The 26104-nt window shown below is 34.3% G+C and overlaps 1 protein-coding gene across 1 annotated transcript in view; it reads left to right on the forward strand.

The window, feature by feature from the left end:
- wake (ankyrin repeat and fibronectin type III domain containing protein wide awake) overlaps window positions 1-26104 on the forward strand; it is a 174014-nt gene that overhangs the window by 129559 nt on the left and 18351 nt on the right. The window contains exon 4 of the mRNA XM_089638113.1: window positions 6788-6866. Within this exon, the coding sequence (XP_089494239.1) occupies window positions 6788-6866 (79 nt within the window). The remainder of the gene's footprint in view (window positions 1-6787; window positions 6867-26104) is intronic.

The following is a 26104-nucleotide window of genomic DNA, read 5'->3' on the forward strand; positions in this document are numbered from 1 at the left end:
AATGCTACTTAAAAATATTGAATTCACATTTTTATTTTTATTTTGGTAACTATGTAAAACATTGTATGTACACAATGTTATGGTGAAGTTGCATATAGTAAGGTATTTCTTAGTCCTCCTCACTATGGTGTACTGTGCAAAGGCGGACTTAAGTTATTTAATTCTATTTATTTGTCTTCTATGTAGTTTGGTCTTGATCGTACCATGTCTTCCTCGGGCGTACCCCACGTCTCCTACCATTTACGTTCACGTCATTTAGCCTCCTTCCTTAAACGTCCTTTTCTTAATCTTGTTCACTGCGCTTTCTGCAGCACTACATCATTTTAGAATCCTCCACATTTGTAGCTGGAACCCATCTATTCAGATCTGGTCACCAAACACAACTAATGCCATGTCAGGCAAACTTGAATATATTTAGTCATGCGTATATTCGCTTAGGACGGGTTGTTTCGAAGAATTTGAACAATTCATCAATTTTCAACGTTATTTTCTGTGAAAGTCCTATTCAAGTTATCTTATTATATCATTAAAGACTAGTTGCTTGACAGAACTGAAATAATAACAGAACTTGAAAAAATATTTCACGGAACTAAATTAACTTTGAAATTTGAAGAATTGTTAAAATTCTCCGAAACAACCCGTTTTTGGAGTCCTTTTTTTGTTTTAAATTATTTTAGATCTGTTTATTGACCAGACCACTCACAACATTCTGAAGTGTTTATTCAGTGATTCAAATTTAATTGTTCTGCAGAGATTCTGATATCTACGTATGAATACTTGATTGTTAACGAACTGTAACAAGTAAATAGACATGGGCAAAACCGAATACAAAGGCTACTTTATAACAAAAAGGTTTCCACAATGTTTTGCTTCCTCTACTAACCCAATATAAAATATTTTTGCTTAATTTGGTAATTGCTTTAAATTGACATAAAAGCTCCACCTTATAAACAGAATACAAGCACCCATTGTAGAATGTACGTAGATTTCGCAAACAAAAGTACCTTAAACATGTTTAAAAACCCATTCAAGTTCGGATCGCATCTCTATGGGAGAAATGGCAACCATTGTATAAAAACGCTTTCCCTTTGTTTAAATGATCCCATCTTTGAATTTGTATATTAAACGTTTAATTACATTGTCTTGGAGTCCATTACCGCTATACGACAAACAATGTCTACTTAAGTCGGTGCTTTACTCTAAGTCAACAATCAGTTGACGGGGAAAGTCTATTTGAAATTTCGATCAAACTTTCTAATCCCAATATTTCTGCGGATAATTAAAATTCTCAAAGTTCCATAAAGTGATAAAATTCTCTAATTTTATTATTATGTACTAACGCAAGTGAAACACCACGGAATATTATTAATTATTGTAGGGTTGATAATAACTGCATGTTATGCAACGATATAATACACGGGTCGGTAAGCAATCGACATAAACCGAATGCTGTAAGACCTTAAACAGAAAATTAAGTTCGCTGCAGCGCAGTTCAGTGTGGAACTTCTCTGCGCAGGTTCTTACAGAATTTGATTTATGTCGATTACTTACCGACCTGTGGGACAGACTAAGAAATTAAACAAAAGAAACACACTTTAAAAAAATCTGAAAAACAAACATTAGAATATAGGAAGGTACTTTATCGCTTGTTTGAATTCTTGACAGAATCAGTTCCAATTTTGAAAATGACACTTAAATTAAAAACAAATCCGAGTTAATTGAACCAATGTTACAATCAGTCACAGATCCGCAATTGAAATTAGTATGTTTGATTGATTTCAAAGCTACATAAAATTGGAATTGATGGAATTTTCGCTACGAGTTGAGTAAAGTCGACCTACATATTTTAAACTGCAAATTTCGTGAATTCATAGCGCACTGTTCCATTGTTTTTTTCTGATTCGGGCAGAACAATTTTTTAGATTATGAACAAAAAATATTACATACCACAAAGCTGAAGGTAAAATAATTTATTTTTTTTAACTCCACTAAGTAGGCCCTGAAAAAAATAATTTCCCTCGGGCGTGTATCATCTTTAGAGATGCTGTGTGGTAGGTCTTTAAGAGGTGGAGGGAGGGAACATAGAAGCGGGCAAATCCCTCCACAGTCAAGCTTGTTGAGCAGAAAAACAATTTCGAACAAATGTTTTTCGGCTGTGCGCCGGAGCCAAAGGGGATCAATGACCATGATAATCATTATGAACCTTATTTAGTGCACTAGCGATAGAACAGATGTGTCCAATTTTCCTCTCTTTTGTTTGTCGTGAACTTGTAACCTTTTAAAATTCTGGTATTAATTTCCTCTCGAAATTATAACGAGCCCATTATGTTATTTTCCGGTTTGGGTCTATTTCCTTGGTCGTTTGTTTTATCTCTAGCTCACATCTTCTTAGAAACAATGGTCCATTTGTAACGATCGCTTAACTTGTCGTGGACGGTGATAAAATAGGTAATTAATATGCCTAAATCCGTTAGAAAATAGTGATTTGTTGGTTTTCTCAGCTAATTTTATTCAAATTAAGAAGATACTTAGATTTTGATACAAAAAGTAAATTAAGCAGTCAATTATCTCACCTTTGTAAGTACCCGCCCTCCACTGAAGAGATAAACTCATAGAAGAGTTAGTAGTCGTGTCCGTGCGCCCGAAGAAAGCTCTATTTTTCCTCACTACTGATGAAATTTATCAAAAGTTTTAATGCCTCAAGCTAATTTGTCCGCTTTTGGGAATAACTCATAAACATATCAAATGAATCGTTGTGTCTCCCTTATTGTCTGATGTTAGAATGAATAAACACCACGCTTTATATTCAAATCTAATACTTAACCAATGAATAATTTGAATGTAACCAAATTTTCCGTCCGCGATTTGAAAAAAATTATGAAACTTTGTGAATTTTTTTATTTATCATTTTTACATAAAACTGCAAAAAGTGAGGTGGTAATGTGTTATGTATTTTTTTCTTCATAAGTGATTTTAGTTAAAAACGTAAGGTAAAAAGGTGAGCCATTTTTAAAACTTTTTATGTTTGCTTTAAAAATAATTATATTTCACAAATTATATTTAGGTATCTCTAAATAGTATAAGACAAAGTCTCTTTCCGCGTTTGTTTGTATAATAATAATATTTGGATGATGATCAAAATCACCTCAAGGGCGCTATACAAATATGTTTGTTTGTTTAGTTCTTCTAAACTATGCAACGGAGTTTGATAGGGTTTTCAGTATCATTTAGAGATTTTTTTCCGGGAGGTTTAAATATATAATACATGGATACTATATTTATTGAAAGTAGAGAAAAGTCTAAGTCTATAAATAAAAATGTTCGTTTGTTCAAAATCTTGAATCTACTAAAGGTCCGATCGCTTTGAATTTTTGTTACAAAGTTACATTCGAATACGCGTGTGTTTTTATATACCTATATTATATAGATGTCATCTGTGACAGGTAAAAACATACTTAAAAAACAGCGCTTTCGGTTGGACGTAAAATTTGTTATTTTCTATTGTTTCTCAATCTACAATTTGAAATCGTATTTCTTCATCTTTCAAAAACAGTTTTTAATTTTCGGTTACGTTCGGAAATATTTAATTTATTTTCATTTTATTGCGAATCGATAATAATCTGACCATCTAACACAATATGCTAGAGGGATGAGGAGTTAAAATATAGAAATTCTTTCTTGAACTGGTTAGCAGATTATTTGGCCTGTTTTGAGATGTTTTCTGTATTTTTTTTCTTTCAGATCTGTACATATCACACTTCTAGGGATTAAGCTATTCGGTGAATCCAGTAGAAAATAGTGATTTGTTATTTTTCTCAGCAATTCTGTAGGTAGGTACCCACCTACTTGAATTTAAGAATAATTGGAGAATATACCTAGTAATTTAGTGCTCAATTATCTCACCTGTAAGAACCTGCTCCCCAAATAGTTTATTTAAGTAATTAAATGTGGCCGACCATCGAAATAGAAAATACTTTTCAAATCAACCTCAGCCATTAGGCAATCGATTGACAAAGCAGTTAAATTACTAAGAGTAACATTTCATTTATATATATGCAAATTACTTATTATTATATATAATACAATTTTCCCGCCTGAAGATTTCATGCGTCTTTAGAGAAAATGAAAGGCCAACTAGAGTACAGATCTGGGCGCGCAACTTCCAAATTACGAAGTCACTGCTGTCGCTATGTAAACTTTACTATTGTACTAAAATAATCTAATCACGCTGTTTATTTATATGCTTGCGGTAAAACAACATACAACCCAGCGGTATGTTGATACCGTTGAGTTATTTATTGTTGAATCGCCGTTGAATCAGTTATTGTTGAATCGCCTCCATTTGCAAACTGCGTTGCTCTATTTTGGGACGGCACTGACTTGATCACCTTCTTCCAGAAGCAACAAAAATACTTATCAACTCTTACGTAGTCTCACGTCTCAATTACTGCAACGGCATTTATACCAGCCTTCCAAAATATCAAATTCACAAACTTCAATCAGTGTTTAATGCATCAGCCTGGCTCATAACCAGGGTTTCTAAATATTCGCACATTTCAGAACACCTTCGTAACCTTCACTGGCTCAAGTGCCCTGAAAGAATCCAGTACAAATTGTGCTGGATGGTGTTTAAATTCATCAATGAAATGGCCCCACCCTACATATCTGAACTATGCGTCCCGGAAAACACTGGTCTAAGGCAGTCAACTCTTAGATTAGCAACATCGTCAGCTATAGGCAGACTGATGGAACCTAAGCGCAATCCAAATACTAAGTTTGGTGGAGCATCTGGGCCGAAGGCTTGGAATAAACTTCCTCCGAAACTAAGATCCAGGTCTAAACTAAAAACTTACCTTTTTAAGCTGTCATACCCTTAAATTAAATATACCATTCCTGAGAGAAAGTCCAATTATATCCAATTTTTCAATTATGTCCTAAATCCTGTATCTAAATTTCGCTAATAAACAATTAGTAAATGTTAATTAAGTGTTAATCTTAAATGACTTACCAGGTAAGTATGGTACTGTATATTATCTCCTTATATAGTTAGTAATAACATAGATCACTGTAAAAATGTATTATTTATTTGTACAGCGCCCTTGAGGTGATTTTGTTCAAAAACGGCGCCATAAAAATCATCCTAATATTAATAATAATAATAATAATTGGATGACTTGTATAGCGCCGTATTGCGCAAAATCACCTCAAGGGCGCTGTACAAACTTATAATACATTTCTGCAGTGATCTATGTTATTACTTAACTATTTACGGAGAAAATATACAGTACAATACTTACCTGGTAGGTCACTTGAGATTAACACTTAGTTAACATTATCTAATTGTTTATTGGCGAAATTTAGATACAGGATTTAGGACTTTATTGAAAAATTGAATATAACTGGACTTTCTCTTAGGAATGGTATATTTAATTTAAGGGTACGACAGCTTAAAAAGGTAAGTTTTCAGTTGAGACCTGAATTCTGTTGGACTTGTTATGGATCTTAGTTCCGGAGGGAGTTTATTCCAAGCCTTCGGCCCAGATACTCCGAAAGCGCGATCACCAAACTTAGTATTTGGCTTGCGCTTAGGTTCTATCAGTCTGCCTACAGCTGATGATGTTGCTGATCTAAGCGTTGACTGCCTCAGACCAGTGTTTTCCGGGACGCATAGTTCAGAGATGTAGTTTTGTTGCTTCTGTAGGAAGGTTTCTTCGGACAGACTTGAGTTGTCTTAGGTGAAAAAAACCGGTGCTTACAGTCCTATTTATTTGACTTTTAAACGAAAAGTCTGAATCTAAATTGACACCGAGAAGTTTGACTGTTGTTTTTGGGATGATATCGCTGCCGGAAATAGTAATAGGTAAATTGTCTATGAAATGTTGACGTTTGTTTGTGGCTGCCCAGAGAAACTCAGTCTTAGATGGATTGAGCTTCAGCTTGTTTGAAGACATCCAACGAGTTATTACTTCTAGACATTCAGTTATACGGATCTTGAGACTATTGATTTCATTTGGAGCGCAGTAAAAATAAACTTGCTGATCGTCAGCGTAGCAGTGAGACAAGAGATCAAATGACTCGATTATTTTGGCGACATCATTTGTAAAAAGGATGAAGAGAAGTGGACCCAAAACGGATCCCTGGGGTACCCCTGAAGAAAGTGTTGCGAAGTTGGAGAGTTTATTTCCAACCCTCACGGCTTGTAAGCGATTGGATAAATAGGATACCAGCCAATTTTTTTATGTCGGAATTCAAACCAAATGTTTCCTCTAATCTCCTTATGAGGAATTCATGATCAATCGTGTTATTATTATTATAGATACCTCAAAATCCGTCCGGCCACCTACTCGGCCTCGAGGTTAGTATTCGAAGCAAATTTTGAATGCGAATAAGCCGCCCGGTCCTATCGGTTATTTCGTTCTTACTTATTTATTTTTTTAGTAAAGAATTTACTGGAAACATGAGTATTTCTTACTTGCCATTCTTATTTTATCTTTGTTTTGTGAGACAAAAACAATTCTAGATGTATTGTAAAGTCACATTACCTTTACCTGACTACATATTTACTACTACTAAGTTTTCGGGTATCAACTTTACTGTTTGTTTTCAAAAATCAGAAGTCACGGCATATGTAGGTATAAATAGTATATATATATATATATATATTCAATTCGAATTGAATATATTAATTGTACAAAAGTATACTTGAAAATGAACGGTTTGTCAAATAAGCTTGGAAAATTCTGATCACATAATACATTATTAACTGTATGTTTTTCTTCTTTCACAGCCTTGTTTGCCGCCGTGGAACATGGCCATCTCGAGAAGGCGAGGACCATCCTGGAGTCAACTGACGTAGACGCCAATAGGTATGTTCAAGCCTTTATTCAACTAACTAACCATCACGCATCACGCCTTTTCTCCACACTCCTTGCTTCATTCATATACTCTTCTGTTATTCTGACTCTTGACATCACCCCTCTCAAGCATTTAATTCACTTGATCGTGCCATGTCTTTCTCGGGTGTCCCCGCCATCTTTACCATTCACATTCGCGTCATATATTTTCCTAACATTATTTTCTACGTTCAGATCCATTTTTAAACTCTCTAAGGACGGGTTGTTTCGCAGAATTTGAACAATTCATCAAATTTCAAAGTTGATTTCCAAGTTCTGTAAAGGTTCTATTCGTGTTCTGTTATTATTTCATAATTGGCCAGTTGTTAAACAAAATTGGAATAATAACAGAACTTGAATAGAACCTTCACAAACCTTGAAAATCAACTTTGAAATTTGATGAATTAGAGTGTTTGAAAATGGAGCTGAACGAAGAAAATATATGACGCGAATTATTATTAATCCTTTGTTATTTCAGTTATGTGAAGCAACTAATCTATAATGATTTAAAAAAGGGTTCCTTGATATTTCATCAGAATGAAAATTCAACACACCTTTAAAAAATAATATAAAGTAATTAAAAGTGATGAAACAAAAACTCGGTTCAATAGTTACCTATTTAACCTAGTTTTTGTTTCATCACGTTTCATGACTTTGTACCACTATTATTTGTAGGTGTGTTGAATTGTCATTTTGATGATATACCCGGTCACCAAAAATAGAACTCGAATAGGACTTTCATAGAATTTGATGAATTATTCAATTTTTCTAAAACAACCCGTCTTGAATATAATATGAATAATATATTACAAAAATTTCAAATCCTTTTGTTTTCATTAAATGAACTCGAAATATTCAAATTTAAAATAAGGGAGATTTCAGTTACGAATTGCGATTTCGCTTATGTCAATATGACGTATCGCAAATTGACATTTATTATATTTACGCAGTATGTATACTGTGTAGATTATCAAAATGCGTATAAAAAATTATAATATCATATTAATCTACTTTGATTAAAATTCTTTGACATTGTAAAATAAGTTCATTTCTCTTCTTCCCAGTTTAAATTATGTACAAAAAATCTAATATACGTAAGCCAAGAATAAGTTAAACTCGTTTTAAAAAACTACAGTAGAAATGGAGAAAATATAGTTTATTTCGGTCGCCTCCTTTGCGAGTCCTTTAATCAGAGACGTGTTCTTTAATTAAATACAGGCGGCACGCAGTAAAAAGTTGTCTTATTCAATTACGAAGTGTAGACATGGTTAATCCCTTTCCACAAATGTTTTCCTTGGAAGTTCTCATTTTCGTTTAAAATTTTCATTTCAAAGTTTCTGAATTTGTGAATAATTGAAATCCGTTTTTGACGCCCGACGTATGGACATTTCTCAAAAAAAGTGATTCGTCGGTAATCGAGACATCCAACTAATAATAATCGATTATTTATAAAATCTTTGAATATCTGCCTCCGTAGTCGACGCGTTTGATTTTAAATAAAATGTTGGTGCTAGGACTGTGTACCTACTAACATAGATACATCTATACACCTAAACATTTGTGAATTAAGTTTAATTGAAATATAGTTTTCAAATGGAATGATTTTGTGTCTCGTGACAAAATTGGGTGGCGTTATGTCTTCTCTGCCTACTCCTGCGGAAACGGCGTGATGGTTAGTTTTTTTACTAAAATTTTTATTAAAACTATTTTTAAATGTACTGTATTCCCAGAATGGAAGATACTCTCATTATCGCCCTGGTGTAAGACCAATATTCTGAATTCAAACGTTGCTTGAAATGGTTTTAGTCGTGTTTGGTGACCAGATCTGAATAGCCGGACTCACAAAATAGTAAAAATAATAAATAATAAACAGCCGTCCCCACCTTCCTCACCCACATCTCCTTCCAAATTAAAATATGGACTAAACACAATTTTTTTTTCTGAAACCGCACAAGACTCCCAACCGTCTGGAGCCAGTGAGACTATGACATCCTCAATTTGGGTATGTTGTGACGCTGAAGGTAGTGGGAGGGGAAGGAGATGAGAAAAGAGAAATTGGGAAGTACCTGGCTACTCAGATCTGATCACCAAACACGGTCAAAGCCATCTCAAATCATCTTAACTTTATCACAGTGTAGAATTTAACAATTTTAAGATATACTTATTTATTCATAAGCAACTGAACAAACTGAATGATATACATGAAGATTCATTTCTAAAATAACAGTTTACCTAGCACATTATGCTTTCGTTATTTGTGTATCTGTAAATAATTTATAACTCCCGTGATTACATTCCAAATTCTCTCCCGGTAAAAACCGCAAATTTCATCCCCTCAATTCGTCACTTAAAAATACCTTTCGGGTTATATAAATTAAGCCTTCCTGGAATTTCCTCCGGTGAAAGGAAAACTTTTGAAAAAGCTCCAATAGAATTGGTTCCCTCCGAGTTTTAAATGAACACGAGAGTTAATTCTCCTCTTCACGGTTTGTTTTCTATAAACCCCGCAGGTCTCTAGCGGGGCAGTTGTAATTGAATTCATCCTGTACACCTGTACATATTTTATTGCAATCATTCATCAATTTTGGTTCCGCTTGCTGACTTTGGTTGAACCAAATAATAATATACTTATACTTAATAGCTCTCTCATTAAAAAATTAGGCGTATTAGATCTATCAAAAAAAATATACATAAAAATGCAAAAATCCGTCATTTTAAATACATGTAGGAGTACGAAAGATTTTTAAATATTTATATTGAGGGATCAGTTGGATTTATAGGCCCTGTTAGGAGTTCTACCGAGCCGAACCGGTGAATTATTTTCCCATTTGATCTCTGGTGATTTGACGTGTTGTTCTTGTATTATTTTGTATTTATTATGCTTATAGTGCCCTTGCATGTGGATTGACTAGATGATCATTTGTGAAAAAGTGTGTGGAAGGGTTTAGTTTTTCCTGTGGAATTAACCCGGACATAAAGTCGGAAAAAAGTATATATTATAGTATTATTTGTAATTAGTATTAAAACTTGTATCCCAGTTAACTTTATAAATTCATACTCACTTCAAACGTGCTTTGCGAATTAAAAATTAAGAAATATCTTAACCACTCGAGTGATTTTCGGCATCCTATGCCGAGTTTGCAAAACGTCTTGAGCGAACGCACGCTATAATATTCCATTTTTGACTCGCAAAATTCGCAAATTAAATCAGATTTTTTTATAAATCCTAAAAATGTAGGATAAACGGTAAAATATAGGTGAATTCATTGGCTATATAGCACCCGAGCGGTTAATAATGTGTAATTAATCTATTATTATTTTTTAAATATATTTTCTTACAATCCCGTCTTAGATATTTTCCCATTTATCGTCCGTTTTATCTCCTCCCCCCCACTCTTCACTAATCCCTAGTCACGCCTCCACCCCCACTTCAACACCTAATAATATCTGTTCACCCATTATAGTTAGTATACATTTTGTTCCGAAAGGTTCAGCGTTAGTACAAAAAAATGTGGTGGTTTAAACTAGTTAATATTGTTTCATGTATATAAAAAAATAAACTTACACAATTACCGTAGGGAAGTCCTGTTTTAACTCGACCGTTTGGTATTTCATTTGTCTGTATTTTCTTTGCGTGTTCCGTTTCCGGTTCAAGATGGTGGCCGCGTTGGATACTACCTTTTTATCCCGCCAGAGTTCGCATCAGCGCGGATTCTAACATGAGCTGTCATATCGGAATAATCAATATTATGGTACTTACTCATACCCCACTGAAGAAAGTTTGAAAAATAAAAAGAATTCACTATTTGAAATTTAAAAAAAATACATATTTACGGTTTATAATTAAGTTCCTACTTACAAATCTTATGATATCAGAGGTAACTTTATTTTTGTTTTATTCAATAAGTAGAAACTTACTTTTTTGGACCCTAGGGCTATGTTCACAGAACTACTAGTTAAACTGAATTCATAATAACTATGTACCTTACATCCTATTGACTTTTCTACGAGCCTAGAATGAATATTCAGTCTATTTGAATAACTTTTAAAGGTTACCTGTCAATGTAATATTATTTATTTGAGGATAGTATTGGTTATTCTTAAATTGAAATATAAGTTCGATAAAACAGATAGAAAATAATCAGGTGTCAATAGCTAAGTTGTTAGAATGTTGTTCCGGTAAGACAGAGGTGCTGGGTTCGATCCCGTTACCTTTTATTATTTTCTGTGTCTTGTTCTGTTTCATGTTTCGTTTAGATTCATTAATGTTATCTTCTTCAATGATTACATATTGCTGTTTCGTACCGACTATTGGTACTTGGAATGGACTATATTTTAACGAGCGATCGTGTTTATTTATCACTAGAAATATTAGGAGAAAATGAGTTGTTTCTTTTGGAGTTCTAATGGTTTCTGGAAGATTTCGTGAGCACTTTACTTAATGTATTTAACTTGGGGATGATAACTTACACTATTTTACAAAATTTTCACGGTATTATCGATAACTAGGAGCGAAAATAACAAGTACTTTCACCGATGACAAAAATTCAAACATAAAACAAATGATTCTGGCGTCCGCCTTCTCTTTTCAAATCTTCTTTCTTACAAGGTAAGACAGGAAAGGAACAAAAAACAAGGAAAAAAGCAATTTGAGTAGGAACTGCGATTTAGAATACTCATAAAACTTTTTCAATATTAAACAACTAGCTGACGTGTAACCTGCGTTTCTGGGGATTACTCTTATGAGATAGGCATATGCCATCTCGTACTTTTCTGTAGGCCTTTTTAAGATATACAATTCTGTAGTACATTATTTTGATGTATCTCATAAGGTTTAGACAGCGTTAGGAATGTAAGCGCCCGAAAATATTTTATCTACTGACTTGATTAGAGAACATTGACTTTCTTTTACTTTCCATACATTTTATATGCGTGTATTATACGCATAAACAATATGCGTGTATTATATACATATACATAAGAATTAAATATTAAAACATGCAAAATATCCTTCATCGGTTCAATGATAACCAAATGGTTCGTTGGCTTGGGGAGGGTGGATTTGAAAAACTATAAATAATGTCACTTAAAATTTTATATGGTACCTATTAATGGCTCATTTAGTAAAAACTTAATATATATTCAATTTGGATAAAAAAAAACACAACAAGAACAACGCTTTAATTTTAATGAATAAATTTTTAGCAATTTTTACAGCATTTGGTTCCTTAGAAGAGGCAATCTGCCTAGCTAGGAACTACTATCGACCTACAATTCATAATTACACTTTTACTTATTTCTAATATACTTATACAGTTATTGCAATATTATTATCGTGTCATTTTTGCTATATACATGTATCTAATGTAATGTAATAAATAAAAAAATAATAAAACCTTTCGGAAGAAATTCTCTAAAGGATAGTGAAAACCCTATAAAAATCAGTTGCTTAGTTTAGAAGAACTAAGCGCACAAACAGGCAGACGCGGATAGCGACTTTATTTTATACTATTTAGAGATAACATTGATGGATATAACCTTCAAAAGTTATTCCAATAAATTAAACATAATCATATAGCTTTGTTCTGCATACTATAATATTGCTCCAGCCGAAATCTCGACTAAAATCTTATTTCTCGATAACCTTCCGTAAAAATCAGCAGCGTTCAAGTACAACAAAAAATACCTTCGTTTTCCGGTTTATTTTTCACGCACAGTCAGGCGTGGCCAACCCGACCCCGCGCGGACCGCAATAAGGAATTACTATTTCCAGGGGTCGAAAAGGGTTAACCTGTGAAGCGTGTAGCCTTTCAATGGACTCGATAGGTTATATTGATGTACAGTGGGCTGCAAAATATATTATATATTTTGAGCGCTAGCTTATCTACAAAACTTAAATGTTATTTCGTTTCACCTTTTTTCATATTTTAATACGAAAAAGTTATAAAAACAATTATTTTTTGCATTAAATCATTCATACATTTGTACACCTACGTCACTTTGTTTGATGTTATAGCCAACTGGTTTTGAAAACAACCGTACAATTGTCAGGGCATTTTGAATATTTTATAAAAATTCGGATTATTTGACATGTATAAAAATAAATAAAAATTATGTAACAGGAGTCCCAACAGTCCGGCACCTATGACACCCCCAATTGGGATACGTTGTCGGGCTGAATGGGGTGGCGAGGGGAAGGAGATGGTAATGAGGAAGGTTGGGAAGTACCTGGCTATTCAGATCTAGTCACTAAACACAGTTAAAGCCATTTCAAGCAACGCTTCGATTCTACCATCTACCACTCTCAGATCGAGACTAAGAATATATAATTAGTAGTTATGCTACCCTAACGAAGGCATAGTACGAAACCAGCAAGGAAATTTTAAAGAAATATAATATACGTATATACACGGTGTTGTGAAACTCGTAGTACGAGCTGGAAAGTGGTGAATCTGCATCACATTTGGAGTCTTTTAAAATGCGTCGAAGCATAGACCTGGGTCAATTTTTAACCCTTGAGCGCTGAAAAAAAAAAAGTTTTTTTGGGTTCTTGACGTAGTGACATAGATTCACCAGTTTCCCGCTTGTACTACTAGTTTCCGGGTATAAATATGTATAATAATTTTCTCGGTTTACCCGCGTAACGTAGTCCTTAAAAGGACTTTTTAATTCCTGACGTTTCGTACAGATCTCACTGTCCATCTTCAGAGGCCTTATGTCTTGAGTTTTGTCTCGAACTGAAAGCTTTCGCGTGTCTGTTCGGTACAGAAGTCAAGATACAAGTGGGTGCTCGGGTAAACCGAGAACATTATTCTACATCTTACACCCGTTAAAACCTTAACCATAACATATATATGTATATTACAGGGTGTAACGCGACGTACTTGACTTACTTTATCCAGTGATTTCTGACATTATTTGGACTAAAAGCCCTGTAGACATGTGGGAAAAATAAATTTCGTTTTTGTAAAAAAAAAAAAAAAAATTTAGAAAGTCACCGATGACCAAAATTTCAATTACTTTTTTTACTCCAAGTGATGTCAGGAATCGCTGGTTAAACTAAGTCAAGCACTTCCCTTAACACCCTTATTTTAAATGGATACCTTGAAGTTTTGGCAATTCACTGTCCTGACTATACAGGTAGATTATTTGGGCCATACAGTAATTTAGGGTTCTCCCTCATAAAGAAATAGCGGATAGTGATGAAAATCGATGAAGTTTACTTTAAACGGAGGCTTCTCCTTTATACCCGGCCTCGCCAGGGGTTATTGAAGCGTCGCTATTGGAAAAGGTAAATAGATATTGTTTGTTTACCTCAACCTTATATTTCCAAATGATATTCCTACATAAAGGTTTCGTATGTTCAGTGTTTCGTGATCTGAATTTTGATTGGCATTTTTTTTCAATGTAACCCTTCCTTAAAAGTTGTTACTTGAAGTTGAATGCAGTGTTTCCTTTTTCATTGGTCAGTTGGCTTGCTCCAGGGCCGCCCCATAGCCAAATTGCGCCTGGCGCTGATAATAACCTCTAGGGCGGTTTTTTACGTTAGCTCCACACAGGAGGCCCTGAAGAAATTAATTTCCCAAGGTCCTATGTCATCTTAAGGGAATCTGATTTGGGAGGTATTTTTAGAAAGCAGGGAGAGTAAGTTCTGTGTATGAAAAAGGTATGAGTTAAAAAGGTGTTGGTTATTCAATAAATGGTTTCCGAGACAGCGGTACTTAAATTGTTGTATTAGGTATTAAGTATTATCTTTATTGCCAATATTCTTTATATTCACTTGTTAACTATTTCATGCTCTGGTGCGCAAATGTGGAAAGCTACTGCTATAGACAAAGTCAGAAACCTTTCATAACCGCGATACTGTAAATAACTATGTAAATGTGGAAAAAATAACTAATTGTTATTTTTTTATTTTTCAATGTACAAGGACCCGCTAAACTGCCAAACAGTTTGTCAGCAGATCAATTTCACTAAATTAATTATATAAATAAATCAAATAAAAATAGAAGCCATAGTATAGAAAATAGATACAGAAGAATAACATTTCATGTGACTACAATACAAAGGCATAAAATATATACACTGATAGATATAACACAGTCCACATACATCATAGATATACACACACTCAAAGGCCCACAACATATTTAAACACACTCATAGGCAATGGATACTTATAAACAATATCAATATACATAATATGGATCATTTAAAAAAAAATAATAATTCAGTGTTGCAAGTTCTCTTTGACACTTTAAGTTCTAAAAAAAAAGTTATTTTTTAAAAATAACATTTTTACATTTGTAGAGCCGAAACGGTAATTATATTAAATTCCGTGGTAAGCGTTCAATGGTGGTTTGAAAGGGAGATATGTATATACGAAAGTTAGAGGGAGCTGCGCTAATATTACCTTGGTAAACTTTCATGTGTAAATAATGGAATTTATGCGTTAAGCCACCGCATTCCCAAATACTACCGATTTATTACATGTTTCTATTTAACTCTTTAAGTTTTTAAGTTCCAAATAATATAGGTTAGGCCGCATGTAGTCAAAATATATTTAAAATACTCGGTGTCCGTAAACTAGAATCACGTAGAATAATAAATTTTCGATTTAAGGCGATGCCATACGTAGTAATGTAAAATCATGTGTATTTGGTTTGAAAATTTGGTCTCCTAGAAATGTTTCAGATGCTTTAATTAAATACTACGAGTAGAATACATCTTGACCTTTAAAATAAACGAGTATTTTTTAGATAAGTCTCTTTATAAGCCCAGAAAAAAATAAGGCCTATGAAAACTGCTTTAAAGTTCAAAATCTCCCACTTACAAACCCATTTTCGGTTATGATTTTATTGTATAATGTGACAAATTAAGTTATTTATAAAATGATCGAAAAAAAATTAAATATTTATGCCTGAACATCCACAAAATAAAATAAAAGGCACTTTTTGGTCATGTTTTTTCTTGCATAAATCAAAACATGCGGATGGTGTTAAGCGGGAATTTAAACCTTATCGCCATCTACGTAAGGGTTGTTATTGATAGCGGCTCAATTTAAAATATTACACGACGTAGTGCATCGCCTTTACCAATTCATCTGTATTTTCCAATTTTTTCGGCAACTAACAAAACTAAAAAAAATGGAGCCGGGTCTACGTTTCAATGCATTTTAAAAGAAGACATTAAACAGTGATATTTACCAAAACCTCCTAAAGGAGGAGGTTTTGTATTAACCCTTAGCAACCGATTTTTTTTTCCATTTTGACTCAAAAATTCCAACTTAAGACTCGATTTACTCGAAAACGAAAGCGCTAATCGAAAAAAGTTATTCCACAAAATCGGCTCCAAATGTGACCAACAAGATTCACCAGTTTCCTACTTGTACTGCGAGTTTTCGGACACCGTGTATAATAATATGTAATATTTAGTAATGTTATTATTTAGACGTCCTCCATGGTTGAAGGGTAAGGCTCTCGACTAGCCAGCCGAAGATCACGGGTTCAAATCCCGGCGTGCGCAAGTAAATTTTACTTGATGAAATTGTGTTTTTTCACAATTTATTAATTGAAAATAACATTCAATATGCATGCAGAACGTTCCAGAGTGAAAGATAATCTCAGTATCGCCTGGTGTAAGACCACCATTCAGAATTGAAACATTGCTCTAGTCGTGTTCGGTGACCATATCTGAATAGCTAGAAACTATTCCTCTTTCCACCTTCCTCTTCTCCAGCTTCTTCTGCTCACCACTACCTTAAGCCTCACAACCTGCCCTAATTGGGGATGCCATAATCTAACTGTATCCAGACGGTTGGGAGCAGTTGTGACTGTTATGCGGTATTCACAAAAAAACTATCTAGTATTTATTTGATCCTTTCACTTGGCAAATTGTTTTTTGAGCTAAATATGATTTTATCTTTATCTTCAGTGAAAAAAAAAACAAGCAGAATAGTACTCCGGCTAGACAGGTAAAAACGGTGTACGCAGGTGAAACGTTTTAGGGAAGGTTCCGGCTTGAATAATGGAGAGATTACGGTAAGGGAGATTTAAAAACGTTTCGTTACGAAAGCCTTTGGCCCTAAACTATATACGAGTACCACCATGTTTTTAGAGCCTTTGGAAAATTCACCACTTCTCTATTAATTTATTCATTTTTTTATGTAAATTTATAATAATACCGAATAAATTAAATTTTTAAATAGCGCCGTTTACTTATTTATACAATCACCTCAAGATTAATTTAATTCCTACAGCAGTAAAAAATGTCACGTGGGCGTGTTTCGTTATGCAAAAGTCTGACCATTTTTTGCTTAAATTTCCTATGCTGAAAAATGTGTTTCTCCGTCATTATGAAATTCAAACGGGATGGCGTGTACGACGTGAGTCAAGAAAAGTGAGAAGCAGAGTACTAAATTGGCCAAAACCGAAAGGAACGAAGTCAGTGGCGAAATTGGTTTCCATTCAAATCTGTATGAAAGGCATTTCTAGTATTCTTGTTTTTTCTATGATAAGTATATTTTCTAACATAAGAAGGTTTTCCTGGTAGAGTAACAAGCTTCTTGACTCCCGGCCCATTTCATATAAGGGTTTTCAAAATATTATACGTGTTATTTCGCGTAATATGGAATTTTAATCAAAATAAAACATTGTGTATTTACACCTCGTTCCGGAGTGGAAGATATTCTCCATATCACCCCTTGTGAAATATCACTATTCAGAATTGCATGAAGTGGCTTTAACTATGTTTAGGATGCAGAGGTGCCCGTGTTCATGGGGGGGTGGTTCGTCCAGGTCTCGGCGGCAGATCCGTCTGCCCCAACTGCGTGGCGGGCCTTATTGGGAGAGGCCGGTTGAGGGAGACCCTTTGACATCTCCAGCCGGACTCTCGACCCATCGCCTTGGCAAATGGCAGTGGGAGGGAAAGTGGTTGGACAAAGATTTATACGTCTGTCACTCAGATCCCTGCCCACCCTCAGAACCTCCTGTCCTACATTTCCTTAAAACACTCCACACGGCATCCCGAAAAATGACATATTTCTCAGGGCCTCCTTAGAGTTAGTAAAAAAGTCACTAGATCTGAATATGAAAGCCCCCCCTATTTCCTTTAAACTTTTTAACACTCCCCAAAGAGATTTATTTATTATTTATTTATTTATTAACGGACATCGTCCAAATTACAAAATAATAACACGAATAAAGTAAAAAGAAAAATACAGGAGTAGACAAAGGTACATGAAAGCAAAGACATATGGTAGATATAATATAAGAAAATAAAGTGACAAGTCGAATCAAGTCAAGAATACGCCGTGGGTCAGGACCACAGGACACTTAAATATTCCGTCACTTGTTTAGCGACTGGCAAAAATCATTCAGACTTATCCCAAAAAAGTTAAGGTTTTGACTTGAGTTGACCAGTCTGCACATTCTGGACAATGGTGAATAATATCCATAATTTGTCTAATGATGGTTGAGAAAGAGCAGTTCATTATTTCTGAGTCTTTGCGAGGGGATGTTGAAGGGAATGATATTATATCTACGTATTTATTAGTTTTTACTCTCTGACGTACAATTTACATAATAAGTACAAGTTATACAAAAATGTTAATAATCAGTATCTGTATGGGTTATTAGAAGTGTTATGAACATCTCACTACGAGAACCTGTGCTGAGGTGTTCGCATGTTTTACGAAAAGTGTTATTATGCCGTCATAAGTAAAAACACAGCATCATCCTTGAGATTCTCAAGGATGATGCTGGTACTCTGGTTCCACACCCACAAGTAGTATTATATAAATATTATGTTAGTAGCAGATACATCATCGTATAACATAGACACAATTTACAGAATTTGAACATTTCATCAAAATTTCTTCAAAGTCACTTTTCAAGTTCTGTTTTTTTTTTAAATTACTATGGGCCAGCTGCTTCACAGAACCGAAATAATAACAGAATTTGAATAGAACTTACACATATCTTGAAAATCAACTTTGAAATTTGATGAATTGTTCAAATTCTGTGAAACAATCCGTCCTTAGTGAAAATTAAAGGATACTACATGAAGTTTACTTAATAATTTATTTATTTATTCAAACGCCATATAATGGCTTTTACAATACAGTGATAATCGAATTACAATCGTACAGTGATAAACAGGATAATAATAGCAATATATTAAAGAACAATTAATTTGTAAACAAAAACTCTATTGCAAGTGATGCAATTATTAATATAAGTGCTGTAAGACAATACATAATTCAAAAGAAATATATACCAGTGTAACAATAGTTGAACTACTTTATACTAGGTTTGTATAAGATCTGTCATAAGTCGAAGTATATATACTATGATGCAGTTAATATGAAAGAGAAAAAAACAAAGGAATATAGACGATAAGTAATGAAGTATTTAAAATATTTTCAAATAATTATACAACAATAATCTATTTAGTTGAACTAAAAACGTAATATACTCGTACATGCTAATTAAATGATAGTGTTAAAGTTCAACTGACTCCGTGCAGAATACCGATATCATATTACAAAAATAAAAGTTTTCCATTTAAAATATTTCTCGACGGATATCGTGCTTGAACTCCATTTATTTATTTTTACATTTTTCTATTAATTTAAATGTATTTTTCTATTTCTATTTGTGTAGCGCGATAAAAGCTACTGAAATAACGTCACTCAAAAACCACTCGTCAGAACTGAATATGTCAAAGTTTGACGTCGTTAAACTTTTAAAAGAAAATACGTACATGAACTTTTTGTAAGCTCCCTCCCAACCGTTAACTGATACGTCTGCAAACAGTGAACAGAAAATCCCTGGCAGTGCGATCTATACTCATTTGACAAGCCCAAGCCGCTTACCTCGCTCCGCGCAACTTGATTTGCTCCTCTTCCCACGATGGGCAGGTCTATATTATCTTTTGTCTGTGCTTGAGATGGTTTAAACCAAGGCTGCCCAACCCCAGGCCCGCGGGCCACAATGTGGCCCGCGAACGAATTATAAGTGGCCCGCGTGAACCATTTTCAAAAAACCCGCCAATCCGCCAATTTGAAAAAGTGTCGCGGGCCCGCGGTAAAACAAACAATGCAGCTTGCGCACGGTCACCAGTGTTGCCAACGAAGGCGATTTATCGCTATTTAGTCTACTCAGAACGAGAATCAGCGACGAAAAAATCTAACCTGTGGAACTTAATTTTTAAACAAAAATGGAATAATTTAAACCATTAAGTTACCAATCTGGATAAATATTGCGTACTCTTGTTTGCTATTGTGGTGCTATTAAATGAAAATTCTAAAACAGTACTTTAATATATTTAATTACTCTTGAAATAGCCTGCCTTCTCTAAAGCCTTTTTGTAATCTGCCTTCTCAAATGTTAGAAATCTTGAACAATTTAAATAAATTAAAAAGGTAGACCTCCATTTTCGGAGTCAATGAGCTTTCTAATCTACCACGAAGGTTGTTCGGCATAAAATAGTTTAACAAACCAAACGAAACAGGAACCCTCCTTGTTTTTTAAAGGGAATAACTAATTGTATTATATTAAAACTATTGTACCTATTAGTTAGTTGGTTATTTTAGTGAGTCTATTTTGTCTAACTAACTAACTAATTAACCATCACGCCGTTTCCCCGCATGGGTTAGGCAAATAACTCGGTCTTGGCACACACTCCTTGCCTCATTCACATTCATACATCATCTCATACATACTGTTCTATTATTCTAACTCTTGATATGGCCCGACTCAAGATTCACTTGGTCGTGCCATGTCTTCCTCGGGCGTCCCCGACTTCTCTACATGCCCAAACCATCTAAGCGTCCCTTTCTTGATCTTACTCATTACGCTTACATCAGCCTTGCAATCTTTGATCTCCACATTTCTTACACGATCATACATGGTTTTACCACATATACGTCTCAGGGATCTCATTTCTACAGCATTCAGTCTACTTTCATCCTTTCTCTGCCAGTTCCATGCCTTCAATCTTCATCTCTTGTTTCAATTTAGCTATGGTGGGAGAGGTAGTTCAGTGAAAGAAAAAATATATGAGGGGTGGGAAGGAATCTGTGGGTCGGTGTGTCTGAAGTGACGGACGTATGAATCCATCACTGAATCCCACTGCAGTGCAAGGCGATGAGTCGTGAGAGTGCTGCTGGAGAGGTCAAATGGTCTCCCTCAACCAATATCTCCCGATCCGGCCCGCCACGCAGTAAGTGGGCAGATACGTCTATCGCTAAGACCTAGAAAAACCTCACCCCATGAACCCGGACACTCCTGCCAAGTTACCAAACGTAGCGAACTCCTTGCATTTTAATATCTGTTTCTTTTGGTTATAGGAAAAATTATCGTATATAAAATTATCGTAATCAAATGATCGTGTCTCTCAAATGATCGTAATAAAATGATAGTAACTCTCAAATGATCGTAATTAAATGATCGTATCTCTCAAATGATGGTAACTCTCAAATGATCGTAATCAAATGATCGTATCTCTCAAAGGATCGTAACTAAATGATAGTAACTCTCAAATGATCGTAATCAAGTGATCTTGACTCTGAAATGATCGTAAGCAAATAATAAGCAAAGGATTGTCAAAGATTTGTTAGAAATAAATATTTGACTTCCCTTCCCACTCCTTACAGCTCCTCAACATACCCGAATGGATGCCACATTCCCTATGACTCCGGATAGTTAGGAGCAGCTTGGACTCATGTGCGGTAATCACGTAGTTATAAATAAAATATTTCGACTCCTAGTCCCCAGACCAATGAAATTGATTATAAACTCAACGAAAAAAATATCAAATTCACTAAGAGTATTGAAAAAAATTAGGTTTATTCGGGCACACGAACACCCCCGTAACATTTCTATCAATGTATCTATTCATAGCCTGCCAAACTAACTTCAACCCCCGTAGAGCAATCCGATTGAAGGCGTATCTAAAAGTTGGAGACGGAGCACGCGCTCGATCATACTCGTAGTTTGGATTGTGTACTCGATTGTTCGAATATACTACAGCAGGTTGTTCGGAAAATTGGAAATTACATAAATTGCTTCTCGACAATTTCCATGAGAGTGTTATTTTTATTTTTCACTCAGGAAATATGCTTTATTGCATCTGCAAAATCTGCCTTCTACTTCTATAATGAAGAAGTGCACGTAGAAAAATGAGTATTGCTGATTCGAATATGTGATATTGAAAAGTCGGATTGCAGGCCGTTTTCTGTTAAACTTTTAGTACATTCCTAAACAATCAGAACACGTTTTCATGCACCTTTATTTGTCCTGATAATATAAAATGACGAAATGCTATTTAAAATATTATTTTTTTATGAACACGTGTTCCGACATTGCAAATAAAATATTCGTGTTTTACTGAAAGTTTACTAGGAAATCTATTAAATCATTTGTTAAAGGCCTGCAATCCCGTTTTTAATTAGGTTACGAATAATTTGAAGAGATTCTTAATAAGTTTGCAATAATTTATATCAGTATTTTTTCTCCGTGTGTCTGTGGCGGAAGGGCGGCGTTATTTGATTTTTATACAAATCTACAGTTTTATTCCGAGATTGATAAAATTTTTGCACATTTTACCTTCAAAAAAAGGAACCACCCCATCCCCTTATCCCACCCCTTAAAGCAGAATTTTAGTTTTTCACGATGAAATTTTGCACACTTCAAAATCCATGAAACACTTGTAGATTTTTTTTTTCATATTACCCAAATAAAAAAAAACTATGATGAATTTATTTTTTGCGAGGTTTACAAGGCGTTCGTATATACACACCATTATAATAATAATTTCTTCCTACTCGCTCAGCATTTAAGAATTGAAATGTTAACGTGGCTATTTTGTTATCCAAACACATGCATTACTCGCAAAAATAAAAATACGATTACAATGGACATTTTTTGTAATTAGAATTGCTTTTTTTAATAAATTTTATTCTTAGATTATCATGAATAAAACCACCTCCAAAGTTCCGCGGTACTAGCGTGAAAGACGGTGTATACAGTATACACTGTATAGTATTCCCCATTAGCTGGTTCAACCGAACCAAGAAAACAAAATACAACTATGACGTAATTAGTACCCACCCATCTAAAACGTAGTCTTTTCACCACGGGAATACTTAAAACTAAAACACTCAAACCATTTATATTAAAACAATTATGGTCCTACCGCCTAGAGAACTGTTGTACCTTCTCTTTCTACTACATTCGACGTTTGAAAGAGAGAGAGAGAGAGATAGAACGACGTAGGTAACAGCGGTACGCCTTTATTAGCCAGTATCTACTTTCGCACAGTCTAATTAGCCTGGTGCGGCCGTAGTTGCACAACTAATAACGATGTTAATGTTTCTGCGGCGCGTGACGTCATTAAGAACGTGGTCTGTACTTCGTCACGATTAGAGTGGTCGCGCCACGCAAATCCCAATAGGTTAAATCAACCCTTGGAACAACAAAATTATATCTGACGTTTTTGGCTTAAATTGATTTTTTTGCATTAAATTCTAATGTTTTTTTGTCTTTAAAATCCTATCTAAAATAGATCCAACTTGTATGTAAGTTCGCAGCAAATTAGGCGAAAAAGTTCTATTTAAAACGCTTACAATAATATTTAATTTTTAGAACAACAAGGATTCATTTTAAATTTACGAACAACTTAGTTCTATTTAAAAAAACTTCCCCCTTACTAATTAAAAGTGTTTTAAATTTTACACAACTGATACACAACCGTGTATCTATGGTAAACAATCGTGTATCAGTTGTATAAAATTTAAAAAATGTTTATGTAAGGGCCAAATTTATATTTATTGTTTACAAGAAGGTTACATTCGCAAATTTAAGGGCAACTTATTTATATCTGCCATAGATAAAATATTTTTAAGCAACATGGATTCTTTTGCGTTGTACTTCAAGCTTACTCCCTTGGGACAACAAGATTCCATCTTTCAAATACGTGTAACTGAAAGAATGATTGAGAAAAAAACTTTTAAGAGAGATTAGATATTCTATAATTACTTTCAGCTTCACAAATCCTATCCTTCTAAAATTATAATATCTCCTGATTTTTTCTGGGTCTGCGCTAGTAAAATAATAAAAAATTACATTTATGAAAAGTGAAAGTGAAGAACGTATTGCAATCAAACTATATTATTTATGTTTCAGCATATTATGTGTATTTTTAAAAACGTGGCATTTATTAAAATAATATTATTTAAAAATATTAAAAAATAACCGTGTTTTTTTGAAAATCGGTTAAACTCAAAGCAATAGAGTTCCACCTAATTATTTTACTAAGTTGAATTTTTGCTAAATGCCATGTTTTTAGGTACAATGTTCTAAAATCATTGCCTTTCAAATCTACCGCCATATCTCTCAACTTCATGCAAATGGCAAATAGAACCTTGTTGTCATAATTCTGAATACCTCTTTTCATGTTTGTTGATTTCCCCATCTCCACGTTTGTAAACATCGTCTTCATATTTGTTGATATCCCTATCTCCACGTTTGTAAACATCGTCTTCATGTTTGTTGATTTCCCCATCTCCACGTTTGTAAACATCGTCTTCATATTTGTTGATTTCCCCATCTCCACGCTTGTAAACATCGTCTTCATGTTTGTTGATTTCCTTAGCTACCAGTTCATCGATTTTCTCATATTCATGTTTGTTGACCGTAGGTTGTTGTGTTGGTGTCATCCATTGTTTCGATAATGAATGGTGGTCTATCACCAGGGCATTGTTGAAAGTATCCATCACCCTGTTTTAGCTTTTAATATAAGCATTGATAGGTTATTAATAAATAAAGTGACTGATTTGCGTCATTCGGATTACTTCATGTTATTGTTGACACCTTCAATTCAATTCAGTGTTATTGTTGACACCTTCAGATGCATTTTATCTGACCGCAAACCACAAGAACGGAAGACCTGTTAAGTAGTAGTGTATTATCATAGAAAAAATAACATTAGCAGTCATCACTTCTGTGCGAGTCTATTTGCGTTTTCTAGGCGGCTTCAAGTAATAAATATCTCTATTGAACACAGGTGAGTAGATAATCATTTTCGCATATCCATTTATTTCAAATATCTCTTTCGCCTTCCAAAGACATTATAGAATCAAATTGTTTAAATATATCTACAAAAAAAATGCTAAGATGTACAAACTAATATTTGAAAGCAGGTTTGGGTGTGGGCTATTGTAGCGAGTTTGGTTACCTATGCAAATAAAATTATGTCTTTAGTTCCTCTATTGGCCGCCTGCACCTAAAAGTGTAATTTAATTTAGTAATTAATTTCCGTTTTAACCCTGGAACTAGCGTTGTCATAAGCTAACCATTCGATTTTTTTACGAACATTTTTAATCCATTTTTAATTACATTTTTATTTGATGTAATAAAATTTAGGATGATGAGGTTTAAATTTAAACAGTATTTAATACCAACTCGTCTTTATTAAAGTTTTAAGTACTAAATCTCATTATCTAAAATGGCACTAATTTACATTTCAACACTAAATATAGAAATATAATTTCAGTAAAATTGCATTTTTTATTTGACATCGTGAAGAGAAAAGAAAAAAAATCAACGATGACAGTCAAATTACTTTTTTGGCGCAAGTATGACAAATCCGTCGAACTAACCATTCGACAAAATGATCAGTAGTCAGTAGGTATTTAGAAAACAAAAGAACTTTCCGACTACACAAACAAAACCGTACGAGTCTAGCAACCACTAAGTTGACACGTGACGACTGTACTCTCGGTAGAGGCATTCAAAAGACGTAGGTAGATTTGCATTTGATGTTCGTCATTTTGACGAACGCTAGCTATCTAGGGTTAAATCCATTTGTTTCCATTTCTGAATGTTCGTGTTCACTGCGCGCCTATAAAAAAAATCATTAAAACTGACGTCCGTAAGCCATCCATTGCCCGCCTGTCAAACAACATGCAACCGTGGCACATTTCCTCTTCACATAAATAAATCTTTCTTTCCTCGTTTCCTGTAAAACAGGCAAGACCAAGCACAACCGAGCAGCATAAATCAACAGCAAAGTTAATATTGGACAGTGACAGTAGTGAAGTCATTCCTTGAAAAATTGTTAGATAGTTAATTATGCAGCACTCATAAATACGTTAATCTTATATTTATGGAAATCGGGGCACTAAACCATAATATATTAACGCGGAAAAT

This window comes from Hesperophylax consimilis, chromosome 12 (genome assembly GCF_061612785.1).
Source record: "Hesperophylax consimilis isolate HC1 chromosome 12, BYU_Hcon_1.0, whole genome shotgun sequence".
Classification (NCBI taxonomy): domain Eukaryota; kingdom Metazoa; phylum Arthropoda; class Insecta; order Trichoptera; family Limnephilidae; genus Hesperophylax; species Hesperophylax consimilis.